Raw genomic sequence first — 27,860 nt, 5'->3', positions numbered from 1 at the left:
TCATTGGTGGATTCTGATTGTGTTTACAGATTCTGATTGTGTTGCCGGATTCTGATTGTGTTTGCAGGTTCGGATTATGAATCCATCGGACGGTTTTTCAGTAATAGGGACAGAAAAGTGAATCTGCCTTTTTGAGATGACTCCGTGAAATTCCGTGAATGAAAGGAACTGGCCAATCTGCGGTGGATTTCTATTCTGGTGAAAAATGAAATGTAGCTGATCTCTAGTTATTAAACTCTTTCACATACACAGCACTTGCACAAATGTAGTAGTATACGTGACACCCACCTTTCTCTTTTACTCTTCCCCCTTCTCTCTCTTTCTCTTACGCCGCAACAGTACCCTATATTTAAAAAGGGAGCTAGATCACAACCGGGGAATTACAGACCTGTAAGCCTGACTTCAATAGTGGGGAACTACTTGAAGTTCCCCCACTAGTTACAGGATAATATTCAGGAATACCTAATGGAAAACAAAATTATTAGTAATAGCCAGCATGGATTTATGAAGGATAGATCATGCCAAACTAACCTTATTTGTTTCTTTGAGGAGGTAAGTAGGAATTTAGACCAGGGTAATGCAGTAGATGTGGTCTACTTAGATTTTGCAAAGGCTTTTGATACGGTTCCACATAAGAGGTTGTGTACAAAATAAAGCAAATTGGACTCAATAAAAATATATGCACCTGGATTGAAAACTGGTTGAAGGATAGACAACAGAGGGTTGTCATAAATGGAACTTTTTCAGGTTGGGCTAAAGTCGTCACACACACTCCTGACGAAGCCGGATACAGTTCCTAACTGGGCGAAACGCATAGAGTGGTGTTTTTTGGTCCTGGAGGGGATCCGTACCTGACGATCCCTGCAGTCGTGACGTCACACGCTCTGACGGCCGCGAGAAGAGCAGAGATAAGCTTCAGTAACAGCCCACGAGAAGTGGAAGAACTAAGGGAGGCGGTGAGCAGTGCGCTGACCCTTCAATTCACTTATTTAAGTGTTATATACCTGATTTTACTTGCACATTGTAAGTGCACATTTTATATACTTTTTACATAAAGATTTGGTCTATCAGTCTGATCGCACTATGTAGCTTTTCCTATCTCTCGAATATCGTGTCACACCGATTGTGCCAGTGAAAGGGGTTCCTGACAGCACACATCATACACGGATAGCAGCCCTTCTTGCAAAACGCCTCTTTATTCATCTGCATCTTGTGAGTAAGCTTGTGAGTAATTCTTATGAGCCAAGAATAGACAACGTGCCTTACTTCAGATTTTCAAACATCTGCACTTATATTTTGTATTTTGTTTATCTTTTCTCCCTTATATGCTCCCCCTGGATTGGTTGAGAATATCCAAACAAAGGTTGGACATCTTTTTAGAAAGGAAAGGTATACAGGGATATACCAAATAAGTATACATGGGAAGGATGTTGATTCAGGGAGTAATCCGATTGCCAATTCTTGGAGTCAGGAAAGAATTTATTTTTCCCCTTATGAGATATCATTGGATGATATGACACTGGGGTGTTTTGTTTGCCTTCCTTTGGATCAATAAGTAAGTATAAATATAGGATAAAGTATCTGTTGTCTAAATTTAGCATACAGTAGGTTGAACTTGATGGACGTACGTCTTTTTTCAACCTCATCTACTATGTACTATGTAACTATGAAAGACAATTTTGGGAATATTTGGAAAAATGGGACAAGCAGCATGTCTATGGCAGAGTCAGACTCTTGCCCTATATCATGTAGCTCTAATCAATTCCTTCTGACATGGGTGTTACCAAGAATAGCAGTGGTGCGCATGTTGTTTATCACTAAGCCATCTGTGGATGAGGGCAAGCCAGCACCCTCTACGTATGTAGGGAAAACCAAGCATATAATAACACTTCCTGCTAGTACATATTCTACAGCTATGTCCACATGCAAACTTAAGCCTTAACAGGATGTGAGTACTGTACTGAAGACTTTTGACCACACCAGCCATAGAAAGAGAGAGAGAGAGAAAACCTATATAGTACCCTCAACCAGCAATTCATCAAGTGCTCTTCTACCCCAGACTCCATCAAAAGCTCAGGTTGCAAGAGTGACTGATGCAAAGCCCATCAGTATTGCAATTGTAACCTTAGAGTCACATGAAGAAGGACAGCAGGATGTGCCTGTTTATGCTATTAGTAGTAGTGTGGTACTAAACATGGGGATAGTAGAAGAAGGAAAGTCAAGCCACGGAAACTTTCTAACACTGCAAGCAGTCTGACTACCCTGCTCCTGCGGAGCTAGAAACCATATGTATTGAGGAATAGCAAGGCGATAGTACTACTAAAGTAAAGATGCCACCACCAGTCAAGCAGAGTATTTCTATGCCAGGGACAAAACAAATCTTCTTCTGTGTGGAAAATACTCGTCCCTTACCCATACAACATGCATCATATGCAAGCACAAAGTCAGCAGAGGCATGGAATCCTGTCACCTTGGAACTTCAACAATGCTATGCCACATGCAGGGGTGTCATAGCCAATCAGACCAAACGTTGCCAGCAAGGGATAGAGAGAAGTAGTGATATTTCAACTTACTTCTCACCATCATCTGAATCCTTAGCAGTTACCTCTCAGGGAGTCCTTTCAAATGTCAATTAAAGGCCTTTTTCTGCATCTTCTGAAGCGACTGTTTGTCGAAATTGACTTCAATGGGTATTTTTGGCCAATGCTGAAGCACAAATATAACAATGGCTATGTGCTGTGGGCCGTGTAATCTGTTCTCCTTCTGCTGTCTGTTCTGAATTAATATTTCCCACTGGCACCAGTTGAGTTACAAACTTGGGTTATATTTCAACATATTTTTAAATAGATTGAAGAAGGATGTAACACAAAACAGAAGTTAAAAAAGTGACCGTAATGGAGTCAATAATATTATATGGTCTCCTTAACAGTGTAAGTTCTCTCATAAGAAATAAAACCTCCAGTATGTGTATATAAAGAATACTTGGTACAATACCATCGAAATAACTTGTCTCGTGTCAATCTTCTCTTTGGTTAAAGCGGTGTTGTGAAAGCAAAGTGCATGATCTAGCATGCAAAGGAAAAGTTCTCTCTGGGCTCTCGTTTATTTAACACGTGTAGCCGCGTCCCCGCTCACCTCCGTAGCGGGTGCGGTGGAGGCTGCGAGTTGCTCGGAGCTCCACTGCGGATCGCCAATGAAGGGCGCTGCCATCTTGTTATCTTCGCGGATGCGCAGTGTGATCCTCATGCATGCGCAGTACGGCTAGAGTTGCAGTGGCCATCTTAGCGGCTTTGCAGAGCACTAGAGAGGGAGTACATGTCCCAGAGTGGTCGGGGCAAGGATCACGCGATGCAGCACAGCCAATAGGGGTGCAGCATTCCCGGCAAGCAGGAGAGGCAGTTTGGCGTGAAACAGTGAGCGGAAGCTGTTGGAGCCAAACCCCAAAGGGAGAAGGTAGTGTCCAGGTGCCAGTGGCTCCCGGACTAGGCCAGATTCCCCATAGGCTCCAGATAGGCCCCTAGTCCCTTGTAAGTTTGTGGCTGCTATAGGGAAGGCCCCAGATAGGGGCGCTTCCCTTATTATATATAGTAACAGAGTGCTGCATTCATGACAGGATGACAGGATGCCATGCGGTGTGCGCGGCGTGTGGTCTGGAACCAGACCCAGGCAAATATATCAGAGACTCTAACGGTGAGACCCTCCAGCGGGAATTCACCCCAAACGGTCTATTGGATGCACGCGAAGCAGAAGGATTCGTAGAGACTTCCATCTTGGGATCAGACGGATCCTTTGTTGTTCAGCGGTACCTGGGCACTCCTGTACACCAATGGCCACACACACTGGGTAGTGCTACTACACACACTTTGGGTGGACTTGGTTCTGCGGACACTGGGTGGTTAGGTGCCATGGGCACCTTAGTACTTTGGGGGTTCCACCAGGGTGGTGTTATTGTATTGAGGGGCTGTGCACTTTTATTGTATTGTAGGGTATGTGTAGATCAGTAAATATAAGTTGGGGGTACCCAAGTGTGTCTTTAATTACTGCCAGTATTGTTCCTGGGAAGGGGTTATCCAGCTGTGCTAGGATCCCTCCCACATGGAGATGCTGTCACCAGATACAACGTGACCACCCTAGGCTCTCAGTGGCGGAGGATCAGGCCTCCTGTACGCCAGACATGTATCCAGCACACGTAGTTCCTTTAGACACGGGGAAAGGGGGCTACACATGTATAGGAAGCAGGAGTTCTCCGGAGCTGAACTTCATTAATTTCAGCTCTGGTGACCCCCTGCTTCCTGGGAAAATGACTGGAAAAAGTGCTGCCAGTGCTTCACAACATTACGACATCCTATAGTGATACGGGAGATTTAGACCTCCATTTTGTACCAAAGGCAAGTACATTTGGCACCTTTCCCAGCAAGTATCTTTGGGAGCAGGGGGAACACAGAGTGGAAATTAACCTGGTTACGCTTCAGAGACCCCCTGCTTCCTATAATATTTAAAAAAAACAAGGGGAGAGGGTAACACAACAAAGTAGAGTGAACTGCTCCTTTGAAACAGAGAGTCCTGCTTCTTGTTTTTGCTTGAATGCTGATGTACTTACAAGAATACTTTCCATAGCAGCTTCCAGAGTTCCACTCTATCTTCATAAGGGATGCATGAATATAACATTAAATATAATCCTGCAATATATCATACAAAGACAAAAAATAATGTATAAAAAACACACATATGAAGGAAAAGGAGTAAAATAAGAGAGAAGAGGTTATACACCGCAGTGCTTTCTATCGCGTCAATTAAAGAGATACGGTGAGCAGTCGCATATAGAAAGTCAGAGTAATAGACATAACAGCTCAATCCTCTGATGACTCAAAACAGTAAGCACTGGCTGTCATCTCTGTTAGAACCTCTTCTCATTCAGCCACTGCATCAGAGAAACATCATTTGTGCTGATATTTCTCTATCTGCAATATGTATTATGGCTGTCTAGTAGAGATGGGTAAATTATGGGCCCGAATTTGTATTTGCCACAAATACCGCATTTTTTAATATTTGAGAATTTGTTAAGAGTTCCAAAAAAAGAAAATCAGTGACAATTTTGAAATCTGATTAGCTGACGTGCGACGGATGCGAGGCTACCCAAGATGCGAGTGAGAGCCGCAGGTCGGGGAAGCCGTGCACGTGTGCAAGCGTACAACGAGAAGCCAGAGCCTGGAGTAGGGTTGGAGTGCGCCCAAAGTCCCTCTCTGCCTTTGACCTGCGGGGAAAGTGTGAGTTGTCCTTTTCCGCCCTGTGTTGTTTGTTGTACCAAGTAAAATATTAATGCACCATATTGCATGCATCTGTGTTTTCTTTTCCATATGAGGTTTTCAAGGAGCATCTACCTCAGAGGAGCTCGTTCCACGGAGTTGCAGTATATACAGTATATGTGATATCAGCGTTTAATTATATTCACTGGGTTCTTTTGCACATTTTATTGCACTATTTATTTTCATTTGCGCCATGAACACATAAAAGATTTAAACCTGGGCATACTGTACATTGGCATATCAATAATGATAATAATAATAATAATAATAATAATAATATCTTTATGTAGCGCTTTTCTTCCAATGGGACTCAAAGTACTTCACAGTTATAAAAAGAGAATAAGAAGAAAACATTTAAGGTTATAAACGAGACCAAACAAGGAAAGATACAATACAGGATGGGACGGTATTGTAGCACAGCGATAGGATAATTGTACAACATTATCTTTATTCATAGCTGTTTTGCTCATATAGTAACTGTTGACTAATATACAGTATCACCTAGTGTAGATTGTTTGATCTATGACTTGTCATTTGAAAGCCAAGACACAAATGGCAAAAGTTTTTAAAACCAAAACACAGGTGGAAGTGCCCAATGTTACAGTTAAGAACAGTAAAGATCTAAAACTTTTGAGTGCATCCACGTCTTACACACATTTCACAAGGCCATTACAGAATTGTTTCTGATATAACAGAATAACCAGCATTAATTAGACCTCTTGGTAATGGGGACAACTAGATTTGCAGGTTGTAGTTACTTTTATTGGATCAATGTAAAGCAATAGGAACATTTAATATACATGTAGACCTGGTAAGATTAGGGGCTATATTTCTTTCCTCCTCCTGACATAATCCCTGTTAAGGGCAGGTTGCCAGGAGTTATCATGGGTTTTCCCCACTTCAAGCACTTGCCCTGAATGGTGGAGGTAGGTCACCTGACCCTGTGTCCAATCAAGAGACACAGGGTTGGTGCCTGCTGATATCATAAAGAGCAGTGCATTTCATATTTAGTGACAGAGTGTGTTACACAGAGTGTGTTAGACAGAGTGTGTTAGTCAGAGTTAGTGTTAGGGAGGAGAGGAGTGAGCAGCTCCTGAGTAGAGCTGATAGCAGATAGTGAGGTGGACCAAATACCTCTTACCCTGCATAGGGGTTAAGGGAAGAGCTAGCCCCACTCTGGGTGGCTCTGAGTCCAGAGTTGAGCAGGGACCATCACAAAGGAGAACAGTTAGTGGACATTGTATATCACTGTACCTGTCTGCTGCTGCTGGAGACCGAATAAAGGAGTCTGCTGTTTAAAAAGGATCATTGTGTGAGACTGGAATCTCTCATCCCTTGGAGGGAGATTTCTGTGGTAGGGATTCCACCCCGCATTCCTGGGGCTTACTACAGATGGAGGCGCTGCACCATTGAAGAAGAACGAAGGAAACCACCCCAGTAACCTGTCTTGTTGTTCCCACATGTCACCGTGGGAGACTCAGGCCCTCCTGTTGCCAGCAGGTATGCACACATGTAGCCAGACCGCAGAACACCTTAGGGGGCCCGACCTGCGACCGGGTGGAAGTCCATGAGTTACAGTTGGAGGCGCTGCTGAGATAATCATGACAGGTTTTCAGCAAAGCAGAGCTGAAAGTAGTATGTACACTTTCAAACAAGTGCTGCAGAAGGATGGGCATTTTTGAAGACTAGGGGTAGTCAGGAGAGACAGTCCTCTCGCACAGTACACCCTAGGTGCCCTAAGAGGGTGATGTAAATTTGGGTACACATGGCTATAGTTGCTATAGTCGCCTTGAGGCAGATAGTGTAGGATTCCTGTGGGGGTAGCCTGTTAACAGAGGTCAGGGACTTCAGCATAGGGTCTGCACTATGAGTGGCCAAACGTAGGTTGACGCCAAGTACCTAGGAATGCCCAGTACACTAGCCCGTATCCAGAAAACACACCACAGAGTGCTTGTAATGAACCGTCAGCGAGTGCGGTGTACAAGGAGAGAGTTCTGCCTAGCCTGGGGTATGCCATGCGTTATATTCACTGGTTAGAGCATCATTGAGAGTAGTAAGTGTCTAGGAATGAGTTGCACCATAGGCACTGAAAGTAGCGCTATCGTGGACTTAGAGGGCTCACTAAAGATGTCGGCGAGAGATACATGTGCTCTGCAGGGCATGGAGGAGGTTAAAATGGCGACTGCTGCGGCTTTCACTGCAACGCGTTTTGCAGCCGATCCAAAATGGCGACTCCCACCAAGCCTAGATTGCGCACGTGCTGCGTGCAAGCAGGCTGCACAAGAAATGTGGCGAGAGATGTGCAAGGGTTTGACGCCAAAACCAGAACCCCAGCTAAAAGAAGGGAGCGGCGCGAAATCTGTAGCCGCACCCACCTGTGCAGTGACTGGCCCAAGGATGAAGCCATGTCACCCAAAGAGAGAGAGTGCCCCTCCTCTTGCTTCCACCAGAGGGAGGGGGCACAACGAGAACCAATCCCAACAGTCCTCCCCAGCGGAAGGAGGGACAGGAAGTGAGGCCGAGGAACTTCACTTCTGCTTGACTGGTGAAGGAAAAGGAGCTGATTGTCAAACCAGTAAGCTGAGCGAATCAACCCCTGCGCAAAAGATGGCTGACTTAAGCGTAATGACTTATCAGCTTCCAGGAGGCCTCCTGGTTGTCGAGGTTGGTGGCCGCGAATATCTGCAGTGCCTGTGCGTCCAATGCAGGTCACCCGGACCGGCCCCAAGTACTATGGCATGGTGCCACCAGTGTGGCACGTTCTACCTCTGGCCTATCGAGCCATGCCCTACAATAGTGACCCCGCGAGAGGCCTCTCCAGCGACGCTGATCGAAGTGGAGGAGGCGGATGCGAAGGCTGCCCTGGTCCCATATATCACCCCTGCGGTAGGGACCCAGGCCCAGCCACCAAGGGATGTCCCAACGGAGGAGAGCGCGACCGCAGTGGAGGTACCGGAGCAGGCCCGTTTCGTACCCATATCCACTGGCGGTGCCGCAAGGACGCGAGGTGATTCCCCAGTGAAGGAGCCGTTGCAGTCCTCGTCGGATGATGAGAGAGCCTGTCATCGGTGGTGATGCGCCGGCCGGCGGACCACCCCAGCTGTAAAGAAGAGGTTCCACTTACCCCCGAGATGGAGCAGATGAGCCCGGAGACCCCCCGACGGTGAGCGCTGGTGCGGCCTGAACTGCGTAGAAGTCCCACGGCCGTGGCGACTCCCAGTGCGGCGCATGTGGGACCCGAGACGGCTCATGAGGAACCAAAGAGCATCGCAAGACAGCGGAGTGGTACGAGGACACCACAACCCGCTTATTCCCGCCAGGTGAAGGAGGAACCTGTGGAGAGAGAAGGGCTTGAGGCCTACCTGCCCGTCCGTGACCCTGATGGTCCACCGCCGCCCCTTCCGGTCCTTGACTCACTTCCGGTGCGGGACCAAGGAGCGGATGGAGATTCCGCGACGACCAACCATGATGTCACTTCCGGGTCGGACTGGCGCAGAGGCCCGGAAGCTTTTATTGCTTCACTAAAGAGAGCTGGGCTGGAAGCAGAGTTGGAGGAATTTAAGGCCCAAGTGGCCAAGCGAGGAGCCCGAAGCGCTGCCGCAAGAGACAGTGAGAGTACCTACCGGTCGTGGCATCGCCTGACTCAGAGACACTGTAATGGACTATGGCGATCATGTGGTCACCGCCCCTAGCGCCATTGCCCCAGCCACTGCCCCGTCACGTGTCGTGCCACCGGGTCCTAGTGGGGGTAATCTGGATAAGACGCCCAAGTTTTCAACTAATTGGCGGGATTGGGTGACAAGTGATGAGGGTTATGATGGGGAGATACCATTGTCAAGTGTTGTACATGTACCTAACCCCACTGTGTTTAATCCTGTTCCTTGAGGTAGGGCCCGAGGGTCCCAGTCTACTGCAAAAGCGGGTCCCGTAAGTCACAAACCACCTAAGATAAATCCCACAACTTATAAGAATGTCATTAGAGGGAGGCGTAAAGGCTCGCACTCTACTTAGGCAGAGGCATCTGGTTTGTCCTCGCGAGCTGAGTCCGAGGGAGATATGAGTGTGTCATCCTCATATGAGCACCGAGATAAATAGTGGGCACCGTTATTCACAGGATATGATGAGGGGATGGACCGCACCAGATTTGTATTGATAAAGAAAGATACTGTAGATCACTGGTGGGACGCAGGCACCTATTCTCCACAGGAGGTTAACGATGAGTTAAATAACAGGTGGAGAGAAATTATGCAAAAAGTGATCACCCCCAAATGCTCATCTATTCTGAATGATGATATTGCGCCTGAGGAGCCAAAGTACTGGGTACTGCCAGGAAAGGCTGGGAACCGGACACTTACTAAGTTAAGTAGAGCAGATAGAGCCATAGCGACGAGATACCGGCAGTCTCATGGTTATGAATTTCCGTACGTGCCAGAGCCGATCATACAGGAGATCGAGGATCAAAGGGACACCTGGCTTAGGGACGCGGTCATTGAGCACCTACGAATTAAATTTGGTAGCACTGCTTACTTGAGGGAAGACAAAATATGTTCTGTAATGAAATCTTGGAGTACAGGCAGGAACATATTCATGCACAACATATTGTACAGACCTCAGAATGGGCCTGTGCAACCTTTCTTTGGTAAGATTGTGGATCACAATGGGAGGGAAGTGAAGAAGCCTGATCCCCGTCATTATAATTGAGTTAAGGGTTCTCCATGTTGGGAGTTTCCCGCTGTTATGTCACCATCATGGGTGTTACAGTCTCGTGTACACAATATTAATTAATTATGTTTGTATGTTAACAGATTGTTCACCTGCAGGATGGTCCAGCAAATTAGGTCCAAGTGGGGACCATTACCACCTGAGGGAGAGTGTAGCCCTGGTAAGATTAGGGGCTATATTTCTTTCCTCCTCCTGGCGTAATCCCTGTTAAGGGCAGGTTGCCAGGAGTTATCATGGGTTTTCCCCACTTCAAGCATTTGCCCTGAATGGTGGAGGTAGGTCACCTGACCCTGTGTCCAATCAAGAGACACAGGGGCAGTGCCTGCTGATATCATAAAGAGCAGTGCATTTCCTATTTAGTGACAGTGTGTTACAAAGAGTGCGTTAGACAGAGTGTGTTAGTCAGAGTTAGTGTTAGGGAGGAGAGGAGTGAGCAGCTCCTGAGTAGAACTGATAGCAGATAGTGAGGTGGACCAAATACCTCTTACCCTGCAAAGGTAAGGGTAAGGGAAGAGCTAGCTCACTCTGGATGGCCCTGAGTCCAGAGTGGAGGCAGGGACCATCACAAAGGAGAACAGTTAGTGGACATTGTATATCACTGTACCTGTCTGCTGCTGCTGGAAACCGAATAAAGGAGTCTGCTGTTTAAAAAGGATCATTGTGTGAGACTGGAATCTCTCATCCCTGGGAGGGGGATTTCTGTGGTAGGGATTCCACCCCGCATTCCTCAGGCTTACTACAGATGGAGGCGCTGCACCATTGAAGAAGAACGAAGGCATCCACCCCAGTAACCTGTCCTGTTTTCCCCCATGTCACCGTGGGAGACTCAGGCCCTCCTGTTGTCAGCAGGTATGCAACACACTAGGTCATGTAGCCAGACCACAGAACACCTTATGGGGCCCGATCTGCGACCGGGTGGGGGTCCATGGGTTACATACACAAGACAAATATATTGTTTTACACATACAAAAAAATACTATGAACCTTATTCTGTAAACTGGGAAACTATCACGGGGCTTTCAGTGTGATACTATTGCAGTTTACAGAATAAAGGCCTATGGGCCTCATGCAGTAAGCGTTGATAAGGGAATTATCGCCATTTTATAGGCAAAATTGGGTTTGAGATTCAGTAAGCGCCGATAAGTGCTTGATTTCGCCAGGTTTCGGAGCCGATTATTTTGTTATGGCCATTCGCCTGCCGATAAGCCTGTTTTCGCCACTGATCGCCACTTTTTAAAATCGGCTGGATTCAACAAAAAAAAACAGCTTATCGGGCCTGATCGGCACTACGAAATTGAGATGTTATGGCCAATTTCTCCCGCCAACTAAAGTTGGCAGTTTGGAGGGGAGAACGATCGCTAAGGCTGCCGCAACGGCACTTAGAAAAAAAAAAACTTCTGTACATCAATGGAGTCAATGGAACGGGGACGTATAACAGTATAGTACTGTTTACGTTTCATTGCTCACAATACAAACGTCATTTGCATTACAGTGTGGGGGCATTCCCTGCATTGTGTCACAGCTGACGTGTATTATTTGCATAACATTATACTTTTACATGTTTGCAGCATTTGCGGGTCACATTACTCATCATGTGATGATGTGGCAAGGGAAAATACTATACTCAACTCTTAAAGGAGAACCTCACATCATATCACACATTTTATTGAACTGAGCGACAATTATTTACATGATGTTACACATGTCACACATGTCACACATACACAGTATATTCATGTTCCTTTACATTACACAATGCTTGTAATGTTTCACGCATCTTTAAACGTACATGTACATCTAAATTCTCATGTTTACATCTACGTTTGGTCCTCCCTATTTTCATGACGTCACTTATTGGACGATCAATCACATTGCATGTTTACATTGTAACTGTAGCATTACAAGCACTTCAACCTAACTTATACACACATGTACAGTAATTCAGCATTGGGACACCTTGTTAACTCATTCTATACCAACTATCCTCCTTACAGAAATGCATGCATATGCACACGACTATTCATTGTTGTCAACATGTCACAATAACATGCCTAATTACACATGTTACACAAAACTTTTCCCACGTCAATCTCAGCCTTTTTGCCTAATTACATGACTGACTGTTGCGTTCACAAGTGTTACATGCATTGCACATGCAACTATTTATTTGCAAGCAATGTTTCTACAAAGGTTCACGTCACATCATTGCCAAATATCATCATTCCCTGCAGAATACACACAACAAATACTTATAACAAGAACTGCACACAGCTTGCCACAGAAGTACTTTATTATGTTAATGTAACACCTTGCATTTTACTATGTCACCTGACATCATCACATACCTATTTAAAGGACGCCCATTACCTGCTCATTCACAGCTACTCATTTCAAAATGTTGAGATTGTTTAGGAGACGGAGGAACATTCTTTTCTATGACATGCTTGATGATGAAGAGAATCATATAGGGCAAGGGAGGGACACACCGAGTGACAGTGACAGGGACAGTCACGCGGATACGACAGGGACAGGGAGAGGGACAGGCCGAGGGACAGGTAGAGGGACAGGAGATCAGAGGAGAAGACAGAGGAGACAAGTTGTGCCTCGTCCGCGTCTGTACAGGGAGAGAACCCTGTTAGATGGGATGAGTGAGGAGGAGATTGTAAGTCGCTATCGTTTGAGTTCAGCAGCAATCTTAGCTCTTTATCAGGAGATAAGGGGAGATTTAGATTTTTTCACAGCCAGAGGTCGTGCAGTCCCTGGGCTTGTTAAAATGCTGTGCTCATTACATTATCTTGCTTCCGCGTCATACCAGACAACTGTGGGCATAGTGGGCGGGGTCTCGCAATCTACATTCTCGCGGGCCTTGACCCAGTTTCTCTATGCACTCAATAGACGCGCTAGGAATTATATTCATTTTCCTACAGAGGCGACAGAGTGGCTGGAAGTCAGGACTGGCTTTTATAATATAGCAGGGATACCATGTGTGCTGGGTGCAATCGATTGCACACATGTTGCTTTGATTGCACCTAGTCAGAGTGAGCATGTGTACCGCAATCGTAAGCACTACCATTCACTCAATGTACAGGTGGTATGTGATGCGACGATGAGGATAATGCATGTGGTACCCAAATTCCCTGGTTCCAGTCACGATTCCTCCATCCTGAGGAACTCTTCAGTCTTCCATGCGTTCGAAGAGGGACATTTTGAACATGGTTGGCTGCTGGGTGAGTACACATTTACATGTTATAACACAAAACACATTTTTATTTAGGAATGTTGGCATTGTACAATTTGATCACTAATGTCAGCTTATGTGTGCTACATTCATTATAGGTGACTCAGGATACGGAATTAGGCCGTGGCTCTTGACTCCGGTGCTAAACCCTCAAACTGAAGCAGAGGACAGGTACAATGCAGCCCATATATCTACAAGATCTGTTATAGAGAGGACATTTGGCCTACTCAAGACCAGATTTAGGTGTCTGGACAGAACTGGTGGGGCTCTTCTATACAAGCCTCAAAAAGTGTCTGATATTATCCTTGCCTGTTGCATTTTGCACAATGTTGCACTCAGGCACAATGTACAGTCAGACCTAGCTGAGCCTGTGGTAGACGAGCATCCCACCCATGTAGCTGCTGAAAATGAACAAACAGCCAGTGGTGGCCAGACACGCCAGAATCTCATCAATTCATTTTTTTCTTGTAAGTAAAAACATATATGTTCCAAGTTCTACTTTTATACTTACATTATGTTATCTTAACAATAATGTTTTTTTATATACCCTTCTGGTAGGACACAGATGAATATGGGTTGCACACCTTTCTTTTCTCTGCTGTGTGCACAAAGGGATGTGGCACCGGTATGTTATTGTTGCACAGGTTATATAATCCCTCTTCAATTGTACTTTAGTTGTGTGTATGTGAATAAAACTGGGGTAACAAAGCACTAATATTTTAGCCTTGTGTTGTTCCTTATGCTAACACAATACACATATTATGCCCATACTCATTCATGCTTCTAGTATGCTTACATACAATGTTATTGGTGCAGTGTAACATGTACATCCATATGATGTGTACACCAGCCTGATTTACATTTTGAATGTCATGAAATATACATGGTGTTGCACATTTAACACCAAATACACACTTTGCTGTGTTGTTTACGGTACTGAAGATGGCATGTCAATCTTTGCAATTTATATATTGTTCCTTTGCATTATAGGTATATCTCCAGTATGACTGATCATGGTATGTATATTTGCTGACATCTCTCATAAGATGTGCCTACATCAATCTTCCTATAATTATTTGAAGTCAAAACCCAACATATTGGTTTAAACACAAATGTTACATATATGTACTTTCTGTATCATGTATATGCATTTAGCTACTCTTGAGCTTTCATGTGCATTGTATTAGAAAATGATTACTCCCATTTCATCACATTTTATGTATGTTTCCTTATAAATTCCATTAATGTAATATAGAGGTGTTTGGAGACAAGGGGATAACTGTAGTTATTTCTTTACTTACGGGAGATCATTCATCACGGATGAAATTGACTGATCATAAAACTCCATGCATGAATGCCTGCAATCACAACAATGCGTACTACATCTTATATTTAGCAATGTTGGTGTTTTGTAATGCTAGGAATTAATAGTCAACATTAATTTAAATTTGTGACATGTGTATGTATAAGTCACACGTGTGTCGATGTGTCCTACATGTACCAAGTGTTAAACTGTTAACAGAGAAGACAAATTTGTCGCTAATGTTACTGTCATTTAGCATTTATAATTTACCAATATGACAATGTTGGTAATATTTTTGCAATATAAATCACGTCACTTCATCATTATCATGATGATAATTATCAAGTATTCTCACAATTGTAACGTCAATCACGTGCACATTAGCATAGACACACTTTGTAAGACAACTGTTTGTGTCTGTATCAATTTGTGTAGGATCCATGTATAACACCGACAAATGATAACACCAGCTTTATTATGGTAGCTTATATCATCATATTGACTATACTATGTATTTTTAGAACGTTTAATAAACACAGTAAACTATAGTTAGTTAGGTTAATGAAATATACACAGAAACGTACTTCATTACATGATGTTGATGTCATATTCAGAACATCATGCATTGTAGGGGACCACAACATCTGGCCAATAACATTATTTGCTACAGTCCCAAACCATTTTATCAACATACCCATGTAACAAGAGATTTTAAACAATAAATGGCTAGTTGGTTGTAAGTGTCCTTTACATTGGGAGAAGGAGTGGCTCAGTGAGTAAAGACACACACTGGCACTGACAGTTTGAAGCAGGGGAGTCTGGTTCAATTCCCGGTGTCGGCTCCTTGTGACCTTGGGCAAGTCACTTTATCTCCCTGTGCCTCAGGCGGCAAAAAATAAATTGTAAGTTCCACGGGCCAGGGACCTCAGCCTGAAAAATGTGTCTGTAAAGCGCTGTGTACAACTAGCAGCGCTATACATGAACATGCTCATATTATAATTATTATTATTATTATTATTGTTACATAGTTTCGACAGTCATACGTTCCATTACACAATAGAATTCACAAATGTGTTAGCAGAGTGGGAATGGTTGTTATATATAAAACACACCATGCCATAAAATGATAGTAGTCATTAAAGAACACTCAATAAAAATTCATGAGGCACTATTTTGCAACATCATTATGTTAATTAAGTGCTTATGCAATATAGGCATAAGGGTATCACATTTTTAATTGTTTGTTAATAAGCGCTGCAAGCAATATAAAATTAGTTCCATATGTAGTATAGTAGTCGGTGGCTCCTCCTCACAATCATCTCATATAAAGGTAGACTCTTCTGAAATCATACATTGATCCGATTGTATCTTCCCCGACATCTCTGAAATACAGCAAACACATGATGGTCAAATATGGCACCTTACTATATATGTATCCGTGACAACGCATTACACAGCTCTATATGATTGTGTACATACACACGTCACTCACTTATATGTTAGAAGTACAAGTGTACATCAGTATGTAATGTTTCTTTAAATTTGTAGCAGGCATAACTATGTATATGATGTGAACGTTGCCTGTATACTGAAAAATGTGCGCGCACATCTTAGTGTGCGCACGCACTTCACGCTTGGCTGCACTAACTGTTAGCGCATGCGCAAAACAAAGCGTACGTTGTGCGTTCAATACATCTTGAAAATACCATTAAACATAAAATCTTTATTTCAAATACAATGAATACGAAACTACATTCGTTCTAAACGAGTACATCTGTATTCTTTTTAAACAGACGTGTTTGGACAGAAAGGACGGCCGATAACACAATGCGCAAATGCAATACGTGTGACGTCATGTTAAACCAGCGTGAAACGCACGCTAACACTCCTCCCACTCAATTAACATTCGGCTAACGCCCACTTTACGGCTACAAACACTGAGCCGCACACATGACACACTGCAGTTACCGTTACTATAACAAAACATGACAGCCAATAGGCTTTGAGGCGCGCACGTCGCTTGGGGGCGGGACTTACATCCGTAATCCTTTTTAAGGACGCCTTGGGCCATGACAAGGGTCCCACGTCATACGTGGTGGACCCGCTTTTAAATGTTGCATGATAACAAAACAGGTATGTGTTAGAGTTATGTTAAAATGTTGCTAATATGGTTAAAGGGATAGGAAAGTACGTATATTTATTCCGTCAGCAATGTGTACTACTCTTTCAGGTTATACTATATTGTATTCGGCAACAATTTCTTTGTGATCGCTACATGTTATGCAGTCTGCAATGTTACGCTGTATCCACGCATTGAAAGGGAAAATGGTGGTTAAAAAAAAAAAAAAAAAAAAACATTTAAACGCACAGTCAACGCATAACGGTTGTTATATTTACCATTCTTCTAGAATTAACTGTTCGTCTGGCTGCAACTGGTCGCTCCAGAAATGCAAGGCATTTTCATCCACGCTTGACCCACCCGCTGAATCCAGTATGACACACATCTCCTCCATGAAGCGCTCATAGGAATCGCCACTGCTTTCTTCAAACAATTGGTCGGGAGGTAGGTTCATTTCTTCTGGTTCCCATTCCAATGCATTTTCAGCTGAAAGGCTTGGTACTGCACCGACACACTTTATTCGAGCAAATACCCAGTATGTACCTGGCAGATACCTGGAATGCGCCGCTCCTCACCTCTGACAAGCCCCGTTGCGTTTGCCTTCCCAGCCTGGGTTCATGCCTGGCTGACGGGCGGCTGATCTGTTAAATGATAATGATTAGGATTTAATAGGCTGCAATGCTTCGCGTGTCTACCAGATGGCATAAATTCATGAATTGTAATTCAGTATATATATATATACTGTGCAGTATTGCAGCCAGCGGGAATAAAATGCTTCAATCCCTGCTTGGAAAATACCTCAATGCACTCGGGCAGAAAACAGTCACAAACCTCAATACACCCGGGTATACCCGAATTCGTGGGACTAGCCATGCTCGAATAAAGTGTGTCGCCAGTGTACATAATCATAGTACTTTTGTTGTTGTACAATGTGGGTTTCAGGAATGGAGGGTGCAGATATTGCAGCAGGTATCGATTCACACGGAACAGTAGTAGCGGATCCATTGCTATTGGCATTAGGAATAAATATGCCTTTCACAACAATATATGTGCCCTCTTTCAGGGTAAAATGCTTTTCCTTTGCAATCTTCCAGAAACCATAGGTGTGTTCTAGCTTATCCAGCACACGTTCAAAAAAGTCATTAGTTGATCAAGTGAATCATATTGAGGAATTAAAATTCCGCGCATGCCTACGGTCTTGGTAATAAGGATATTTAGCTCGAATCAAATCATAGATTTGGCGTGTGCTTGCTTTGTGTCCGCGACTGTTTAAAATTGCTTCTGAAACCATGTACTTATAACCTAAGAGGGGATTCATATGGTTAACGAATTCATCAGCCATGTCAGAGTAGCACAAAAGATGTGTGCAGTTCTGTCTTCTTTGCTCATCAAAATGATTCTGCTCAATGGCTAACAAATTCCTGTGTTTCGTTTTCAAGGTCAACAAAAGTAACTACTTTTACTCCTTATTTCAAACGCCAATTGGATGTGTCCTTTTAATTGGTTTAAGTTTTGTGGTTAGTGATAGGCGAATGTGGGAAAAACATGTATCATTTTTTTATCTCGTTTGTGAAAACATTCCTACACTTATTTCAGTAACATTGAGTTTTCTAGAAAAATAACAAAGAGCACTGTGTGAAAATAGTGCTTAGACAGCCATATCAGTAAATACACACACCTGCAAAATGAAATGTTTTTTTCCCACATACATTTCTGTGTTTATTTGAAATTCTGGTTAACTACCTGTCTGCATGAGTTTAAATACGTGTGTATCTATATATATATAAATATATCTCTCTCACAAAAATATATATATATATATATAAAGTGTATATTGTACTATATGTATAGTGTGTGTGTATATATGTATATGTATGTATATGTATGTATGTATGTGTATGTATATATATATATATATATATATATATATATATATATATATATATATGTATATATATATATATATATATATATATATATATATATATAATGTATCTTTTTTTTTTTTTATATTGCAGGAGTACACACAACATATTGATGGCAGTAAGTAGGCCTTGTATGAAACCTATTTAAATGGTGATAAACATGAGTGAATTAAGTCATAAACATTTGTTTGCACCCAATAATGTTAGAGGCTCACACTTAGTATAGTTGTCAAACATTAGGCCTGTATTATTAAAATAGTGTGTTTTCACAAGGAAGCATGAAGTGTATGTTTTTTGTAAATACATCTATACCAGTTTAGATAGTACTATATACACACACACACACACACACACACACACACACACACACACACACACACACACACACACACACACACACACACACACACACACACACACAGTGTGTGTGTGTGTGTGTGTGTGTGTGTGCATATATCAATACATACTACATATATATTAGTATCAATTCAGAGATGTGAGAACACATAAATGATTAAAGGACAACATTACAATGGCCACCAAAGGTAAGTAATATTTAACACAAAATCCTGCTGTACACGTACAAGAAAGATGTTTGCAGTTAAATAGGTGCTTTTATAATTGCATGAAAATAATATGCACATGCAATGATTACATCAATTAACACACCCAAATGCAATGTTTTGCTGCAAAGCCAATGGCAGCTTCTCTAAACTTAGCAACTGGCTCCTGGTGGACCATTACTGAACAGACGATTAATACATCAATATTTATAACACTATTCATTAATTAGGAGTGTTAACATTTCCAAAACTTCACGTGTACAAGAACATACTTGAAAGTTTGGAAACAACACAGTCTTCAGCATACATACAATATTAATTAGATAATCTGAAGTCAACAAAACAAGGCCAAATACATATTTTGTGAATTTTAAAAAAAAAAAATTTTTGTTCCTTTTGCGAGCGAGTAACAGGCCTGCTTGTTGTCTCTTGAATTTTCCTTTTTCTTTTGCCACCAACTTTAGGTACAACAGAGCCACTTTGAGTGGCCTCTGGCACTTCACGGGCAGGGCTTGTGGCCAGTGACTCACCTACAGGGCTTTTGGGCAGTGACTCACCTACAGGGCTTTTGGGTAGTGACTGTTCACCTACGGGGCTTGTGGCCAGTGACTCACCTACAGGGCTTGTGGCCAGTGACTCACCTACAGGGCTTTTGGGCAGTGATTCACCTACAGGGCTTTTGGGCAGCGATTCACCTACAGGGCTTTTGGGCAGCGATTCACCTACAGGGCTTTTGGGCAGCGATTCACCTACAGGGCTTTTGGGCAGTGACTCACCTACAGGGCTTTTGGGTAGTGACTGTTCACGGACAGGGCTTGTGCCCACTGACACATGTGAGCAAGTTGGTAGACACTGCACAAGTGATGGTTGGTCTGTTTCATGTGTGTCTTGTTTTGTTTTTGTCGCCTCCTTTGTAGGTGTCTGCTGCTGAATTTGTACAGATGGCAGCGGTAGGATGTCATCAGGAACCTGCACAGCAATGTCTGCTACTTGACCGGTAACATTTGGGCCTGGTGAATGAATATCAGATGAATGTGGTGAAAACTGACCTGCATGAACAGATCCTGCCTGTGAGGTGTTGAATTGTGGTACATTAGTCATTCTCCAGTAATTAGCTTGTGTTTGCTGAACAACTAATGCTTCGAATGAGGTGTTGATTTTTTGCAACTGTTTAGGCACTTCAATGAAGACTCTGTGGAGATGTGCCAATTGTGAAACTGTTTCTTCCTGCAGTGCAATCATCCTTTCCAGCACTGTCATCAGGTCAGAATGGCGACGATTTTCTGCTTCCACAATTTTTCCCTCAGAAGCTACAATTGCATCATATGTGGTATTTGCTGGACGTTTTGGCGGTAAAACAGTTTCAATTGGAACCTCTTCATGGTCACTTGCTTGTATTTGTGTGTCTATGGCGGCGGCGGCGGCATCATCATCATCATCATCATCATCATCAAAATCCTCTTCATCATGTTCTACAAATAAATGTACACATTATTAAATGGCATGTTAATCTCTGCTGTGTTACTATGTAATTGTACTGTGTCATAAGTAACAACTAACATGTTTCCATACGTTTTATAACCTCACATTAAAAACTACCTTGACTTAAGAATAATGTTTGGACTCAGTATGAAATATGAGTGAATGAAAACTTGCTGTAAACTCACAACTCCTACATGATAGTTAACATCACTAACACAATACAAGTTGCCTTACACTTCATTTTCACTGACACTAAGTAATCCTATTTAAAGAAGATGTGCAAAACAAATAATGAACATGACAACATAACATATAGAAGAGCACATATTATATGGCCACCAACTGATACACTCACCTTCTAGGTGTGTTGAGCTGGCTGACCCAGGTGAAGACACTTGTTCAGTCTCAGGTGACACATGTCCTTCAGGGGCAACTATATATAACAATAACATAAGTTTTACATTTACATGTGTAAATATTGAACAAACAGTTATTGTATGTTCTGTATTTATGAGTACCTAACAGCATCATTTCCTTAACCCAAAATGTGTGTGTGAAAGTGAACATAAATAGTTGTAATAACAATGTACATGCCTGTGTACTTAGAACTTTTGAGTTCCCTAACATAAAACATACTATGTTCCTGCAGTAATGCGTGAGGATAAATAGATAAAATTTGTACATAAAAATCATATGTTGTGTAGTGATATCAGTATCATAATGTACATAACTATCATGAGATGACCATTCACAATGGTTATCATGAAGGTGGTCATATTGCACAAAGTTTTGTTTTTGGTACAGGATATGTGTGGTACATTAATATAAGATGTGGCACACCTGAATGTGGCTGTCACTCAACAAGACAAGACATGCAGTGTGTGATAATGTGTCGTTGATAGTAGTTCAACTATAGATATGAGTGAACTAATGTGTGACGTACGCTTTGATAAGTAATGAGTTGTTGGGGCATTTAGTAGCTAAAGTGAAGCTTTCAAATGAGTGTGATTAACTTCAGTTGTGCTAGTCAGGTTGTAAGAACGGTATTCCCTTCCCCAAAAAGCCTAATCAGCCACACCTTTCAATTACTTGAAACAGGTGAAAATGGTGTGAACTAAGTTGACCCTAAAATGAGGCTGTAATTAGTGTGTGTGCTGAACCCCACCCCCTCTGTTGAAGTGTATGCTGTGATGAGATATTAATTGCAGCTGCTTTAACACAATGGTAGATGAGCTAAATAGTCGTGTGCAGTTTTTAAGTTATGAAAACAATGACATAAAATATGATACGTGTGCCTCATTATGCTGTCTGTATATGAGTTAAAGCAAAAATGGACCTTTTCATAAACAACTATAGATGTGTTAGTGCAAGTGATGTTTGTAGGCCGTTGCATGCAATATATTTGATGCATGCTTAAAATAGGCAGTAATGTCATGTTTGTCGGAGTAAAATAAATAAAATACACAATAATATTCTACATATTTCTGTTCTGTACCTGTAGCTAGTAATAATTTCTGATTAACATGTGTTACACATGTGTACTACCCTGTTGTTCCCCATCTTCGCCCACCATCAATTGCTTCCACTGCAGCAATGCATTTTGGGAATTCACATGTAAATGAGCACGCAATGGCACGTGCTATATTAGTTACTGCTTTTAGTAGGACTACAACATATATGTCTATTTTGAGATATATATATATACAGAATCAGACATATACATATATAGATGCAGGTATGCTTATATTGTGAAGACAGTATAAAAAGCAGTGTAACTATGCAAAATAACTGTAAGCAACGACACGCCTAGTACAGTAATATTTCTCACCTGGTGGAAATTGTGAGGGGTAAATTCCTATATCACGGTCACCAGGTAAGCCTTCCACGACGACGGGAAGTAATTTTGCCCGAAGCAGCTCCTCCAATGGACTTAATATGAGACGTTGTGGTGTCGGCCCACCTCCAGTGCCAGTAGCATGCACGCGTTGGTGTTGTATTTTCTTTTTCAATTTGGACCTAATATCATCAAATCTCTTGTGACAATTCCGCTTGTCCCTCACATGATTCCCACACGCATTGACACCAATGACTATTGTGTCCCACATTTCTTTTCTGCTTGCTGAACTTGTCCGCCCTTGAAAAACATATAAAATATATGAGGTAAATGATTAATAATAGAAGCACCAGTTTCCTACACTGCTAGCTGTTCCAAGAGATAGCAAACATGCTGTTTTATGTGTAATATGTGAAGCACATGAGCATTCACTACTAAACCTATACATGTAAGCAAGGTTGCATTCATATTGTATGCAGTTATGGCAAATTGACCGCTTGTGTTTAGTTGTCCTTGGAAGGCATGATAAAAAGCTGTGTTTCCAGACTAATTAACATAGAAAGATATTCTGAACCCATATTTGCATATGAACAAAACTCAGATGACCTAGGATTACATGTATTTGAATAATAAATGTAAAGGTACACTTACCTAGTAAATGTCCATATATACTGTCATAGTGCTCCAGAATGCCAGTGACAAGAGCTGTATTTTCCTGGTCATTGAAGCGAGGATTACGTGGCTTCTCCACACGTTTCTTCCGAGCAGGTTTAGGGTCAGAGCTTGGCTGGTGCTGACTGGACTCTCCTTCTTCCAATGGAAGAGCCTCCAAAAGCTGCCCACCAGCAAGCACGCCACCACCAGACACCCCATCAGCAACTGCGCCACCAGCAGCACTCACAGCACCAGCACTCCCACTCCTAGCACCAGCACTCCCACTCCTAGCACCAGCACTCCCACTCCTAGCACCAGCACTCCCACTCCCAGCAACAGCACTCCCACTCCCAGCAACAACACTCCCACTCCCAGCAACAGCACTCCCACTCACAGCAACAGCACTCCCACTCACAGCAACAGCACTCCCAGCAACAGCACTCCCACTCCCAGCAACAGCACTCCCACTCCCAGCACCAGCACTCCCACTCCCAGCACCAGCACTCCCACTCCCAGCAACACCACTCGGTGCACCAGCAACATCACTCCCCTGAACAGTACGTTCACTCCGACGCGTACTCGCACGAGTAGCACTCCCACTCCCACCAGCATCACTCTTCCCACGCTTTGCGGGCATACTTCCAGCACTCACAAAAAACAGACAACTAATGTACAGCCAATCACACGAAACACTTCCACATATAAAACAAGACAAAGATGTAAACAAAACAACAATGGACAAAGCTCACCCAATACACAACAAGTCTCTCCGTCAATATGCAAATGTTCAATCAGCCAGCTCTGTGCGTCTCTCTCTCTCACTCCCAACAACACAGAGAATGATTAGCAGTACACGTTGCCTTTAAATATGGCGCGCAATCCAATACATGCTTGTTTCGCCTGATTCAGCAAGATTTGTGGTTGGGCAACCTATCAGCACCCTGCCACGCACGCCGATACACCTGTGTGTGATCGGATAATCATCGTGAGAGTGGGCGGATTTGTTTTCGGGTTGATTTTGAATGTATTCGGCACTTACTGCATACGGAGAGGAAAAATCGCCATTAACATGACTAATCGGTAAACTTGCCGATTTCACTTAATCGACGCTTACTGCATGAGGCCCTATGTGATGTTTTGACTAGAAATACACAAATGTCTTGCTGTTCATTGGTGAATATTTTCGCAACTATTTAGAGAAAGTCACCAAAATTTATTGTAAAGATTTACATCCCACCAAAAAAATATAGCATGCCCAACAATTCCAACAAAAGTTAACAACTCAGTTACAAAAATGTGAGACACTTTATCATTCATTCCTATTTGCTTTGCTCAGTGAAGAGGAAGCTGATGGTTCTCTCCTCAGCACTGTAACAGGTGGTGTGGGGTGTTTGCACACTCAGAGTATAAGGACCTTCTCACTGGGCAAAGTCAGTATCAGCCTTATGATGATTACTGAGGCAGGAACTGTACTTACGATACTTGTGCTTCGTACAGTGTACTTTGTTGCTTTTTACCATGATGTTATTGATATTACAGACAGTTGTTTTGGGGGATTAATGCCTTGCAATTAAGCAGTAAGCACTAGCTATCTGCAAACAGTTTTCCTTAGGCCAGTGGGATGCCAATTCTCATTAATTCCACTGGTATAGTCTATTTAAATGAGTCACACCTCATAAAATATATGGAGGTGGCACTGGTGTCAGAACCATCAAGATCAGAACCCACAACTTCAGCTATGCAAGCCAGCAGCTTTAGCATTGAACTAAATATCCACTGGGAATATCCGCTGGGAATATCCACTGTCACACATATCCCAGGTGTCTCAGGTGTGCTCCTTTTCATGCACAAGGAAAATGAAACCGTAATCAGGAAGTGGAAAGGGTCTGCTTTTGGAGGAAGCTCGTGGGAGCGAGGGGGCTATAGGTTTGAATAGTAAAGCTCAAAAGTACATCCTGAGTTGCAGAGGTTGTGGGTTCTGATCCTGTTGTGTCTGACACTAGTATTTTAGGAGGTGTGACTCCTTTAAATATGCCTTGCATAACCATTAGCATATATCCCAAGGTACCTCCGGTGTGTTTCTTTTTCAACACAGGTATCTCTCCCTACTTTATTTGCAGGTAGGTTTGAGAGACATACTGTATATACAACTTGAAATCCTACTAAATTGGATCTCCTCTCCCTCCCACTCTCCTCATTTTTTCGCACATTGTACAGTATGCTGCGACTTCTCAACATGCAAACCCGTCCAGTTTGGCTATGACAACTTCAGAGCTACTAAAATAGGCCCCATATTCGTCTACATTATGGTTCTGTTCATGTTCACATTTTAATCTGGTCTGTAACTGTTTCATACGCCCATAATATAAATTATCTTTAACTGTGCATGCAATGTCTTGTATATAATGTATACCCTGCATATTATGTAACTGTATTTGTAAACATGTATTATTTGTCTTAACTCTGTGCCCAGGACATACTTGAAAACGAGAGGTTACTCTCAATGTATTACTTCCTGGTAAAATATTTTATAAATAAAAAAATAAATAAATAATGTGATCTAGACATGTTTCTTATTATATGGTATCTTAATAAATGTCTTATGACTTGTCATGCACAAACCCTTGTGTAGAATATTTTGGTATTCATATCCTTTTGGTGGTCCCAAATCCTTCTCAGGTATATAGATCGTATTAATATAGAAAAGAAGAAGAAGAAAACGCAACACGCCCAATAGTGTAATTCCGTTTTCTTTATAAATCCATTAAAAGGTAAGTAGTGCACTCACAATTTCCACGATCTTTTACATCATGTAAATACAAAAGGCACCTGTCCCGCTTTAGGTCCTGCTGGTACTCGAGCTGCACCGGTCTCCCCAGGCCAGCTGACAGAGGATTACATGTTGGTTCAATGGGTGCTGTGGCTCATAGTGTCCAAGCGAGTATGAACTGTATCCAATCTCCCGCCGTTTTTCATGACGTCATCAGGGATATAAATCACATGACAGATTTTCTCACATAAAATAAAGAGCAGTGAAAAGCAAAGTAAAGCAGTATATTAAACTATTAATACGACTGTAAACGTTAGAAGCCAACAAACAACATTTTCATTCTACATCACGTTGCCATGGCAATGCGACATCACGTGACCCCATTGCGTCACTTGCCGCCGGGTTACCATGGTGACGTGTCCCTGAAGACCAGGTAGAAGTAGCTGCAGGAGGCCTCGTGCAGTCCACCCGGCATTTCATTTAAATGCCTGGGGGGAGAGTGCGAGACCTGTGTAGCTGCCGCGCACCTCCCCTGGAAAATCTCCCGCCCCCCACTTTGCGAACCCCTGATATATCAGGGCGCCTCCATTGTTTTAGATCTAAACCTGAGCACACAATGTGCTCTGTCCGCTAGTATCTCTTTGTCTGAAGACATGCCCAAAATAGCAGCAGACAACTTTTGGGTGTAGTTACATATCTCCTGTGGTTTCATGGACCCCCTTATCAAGAGATTGTTGTGTTGTACCCGGTCTTCTATCTGTAATTTTAATTCCTGTATTTGAGTTTGTTGTTCCACCAGTTTGCTTTATATTATCTCCTATGTACTCACCTAGATTTCCCGGTCTTGTTCCAGGTCCACAATTCTGCCACATTCTGCTGTGTCAGGCCCCTTTGAAGTTAATTGCTTGCCTAATCTGCCTTAAGACAAGTAAAATCTGTTTTGTTGAGGGGTATTTCAAATCATCTTTTGTGATGTTCCTAGCAGTTGATTATAAGTCTTCCTCTATTTCAGAGGGAGCACGTGATGCTGCCTAAGGAGACACCATTTGTCTTTCTGCTTTGCCGGCATCCTGAAGGTAAGAGCTTCTATTTCCAGTACTTACGTAGTACTTGGATTTTTAAGGTAAGTATTTGCTGTATTTTCTAGGTGTACAGATGAAGTGGCTGTTATTTGAACAATTCAAGGCGCCGTTTTTGTGTGCGCTGCTGTACTCCACGCGGCATTAATGCGGCCAATCGCCGCAGGCACATGTGTTTATCGCGGTTGCTTTGTTTGAATTTAATGGATTATGTTTCTTTGTGTGCAATGAAATGAATGAATTGTAATGTGTACAGTACTGTGCTACTGTGCTACTGTGTCAATTTCAGGTGTTTAAAAACCAGAACACTAAAATGCCATTTTCTGCACTCGCGTCTTAAGGCGGTACGGTTGGAAGAAATCACTCGCGGTTAAATGGGTATTCCGAGGTATACAACGCATGAAGTGTTCGAATAACGGCCGCTGTATCTGTAGCACTGCTTCCACCCACCCCTCTCTGGGAGATCTTGCCTGGGCTACAGGTCCGTGTGGTGCTGGTTACCTGTGAGGGTCCAGGAGAGATGAGCTTCTGCGATGTTGTGGGGCACATTGTCCTTGAGGCTTTAGGTCAGGCCTGCATAACACGCGGCCCGTTCACTGTGCGGCCCGTTGCGGTGGCGGCTTTCCCCCCCTCCTCCTCCCGAGTCCGCTCTCCCTCCCCTCGAGATGGCCGAGCACCCTCTCCCCACGAGCCGAGCTCCCTCTCCCTCCCCCCGTGAGCCGAGCCCACTCTCCCCCTCCTCCCCCTCCTCCCCCTCCTCCCCTTCCTCCCCCCCAGCCTGCTCTCAAGACTGCACGCTCTTGCAGTGCGGCAATTCCGGTGCCCACTGCTTGCGAGCAAGCGCTGTCCTGCCATGATCTGAGGT

The 27,860-nt window shown here is 43.1% G+C and overlaps 1 protein-coding gene across 1 annotated transcript; it reads right to left on the bottom strand.

The window, feature by feature from the left end:
- LOC142503393 (uncharacterized) lies at positions 1-26,788 on the bottom strand. The gene is made up of 5 exons (XM_075615552.1): positions 26,746-26,788; positions 21,014-21,091; positions 19,533-20,648; positions 443-462; positions 1-195 (listed from the first exon to the last, which is right to left on the bottom strand). Exons 1-5 carry the CDS (start codon positions 26,786-26,788, stop codon positions 1-3), a joined length of 1,452 nt encoding a protein of 483 aa, XP_075471667.1.
- Positions 26,789-27,860: the final 1,072 nt, after the last annotated feature.

The sequence above is a fragment of the Ascaphus truei genome, chromosome 1, assembly GCF_040206685.1.
Source record: "Ascaphus truei isolate aAscTru1 chromosome 1, aAscTru1.hap1, whole genome shotgun sequence".
Classification (NCBI taxonomy): Eukaryota; Metazoa; Chordata; class Amphibia; order Anura; family Ascaphidae; genus Ascaphus; species Ascaphus truei.
This window is presented reverse-complemented; position numbering and strand designations above follow the sequence as displayed.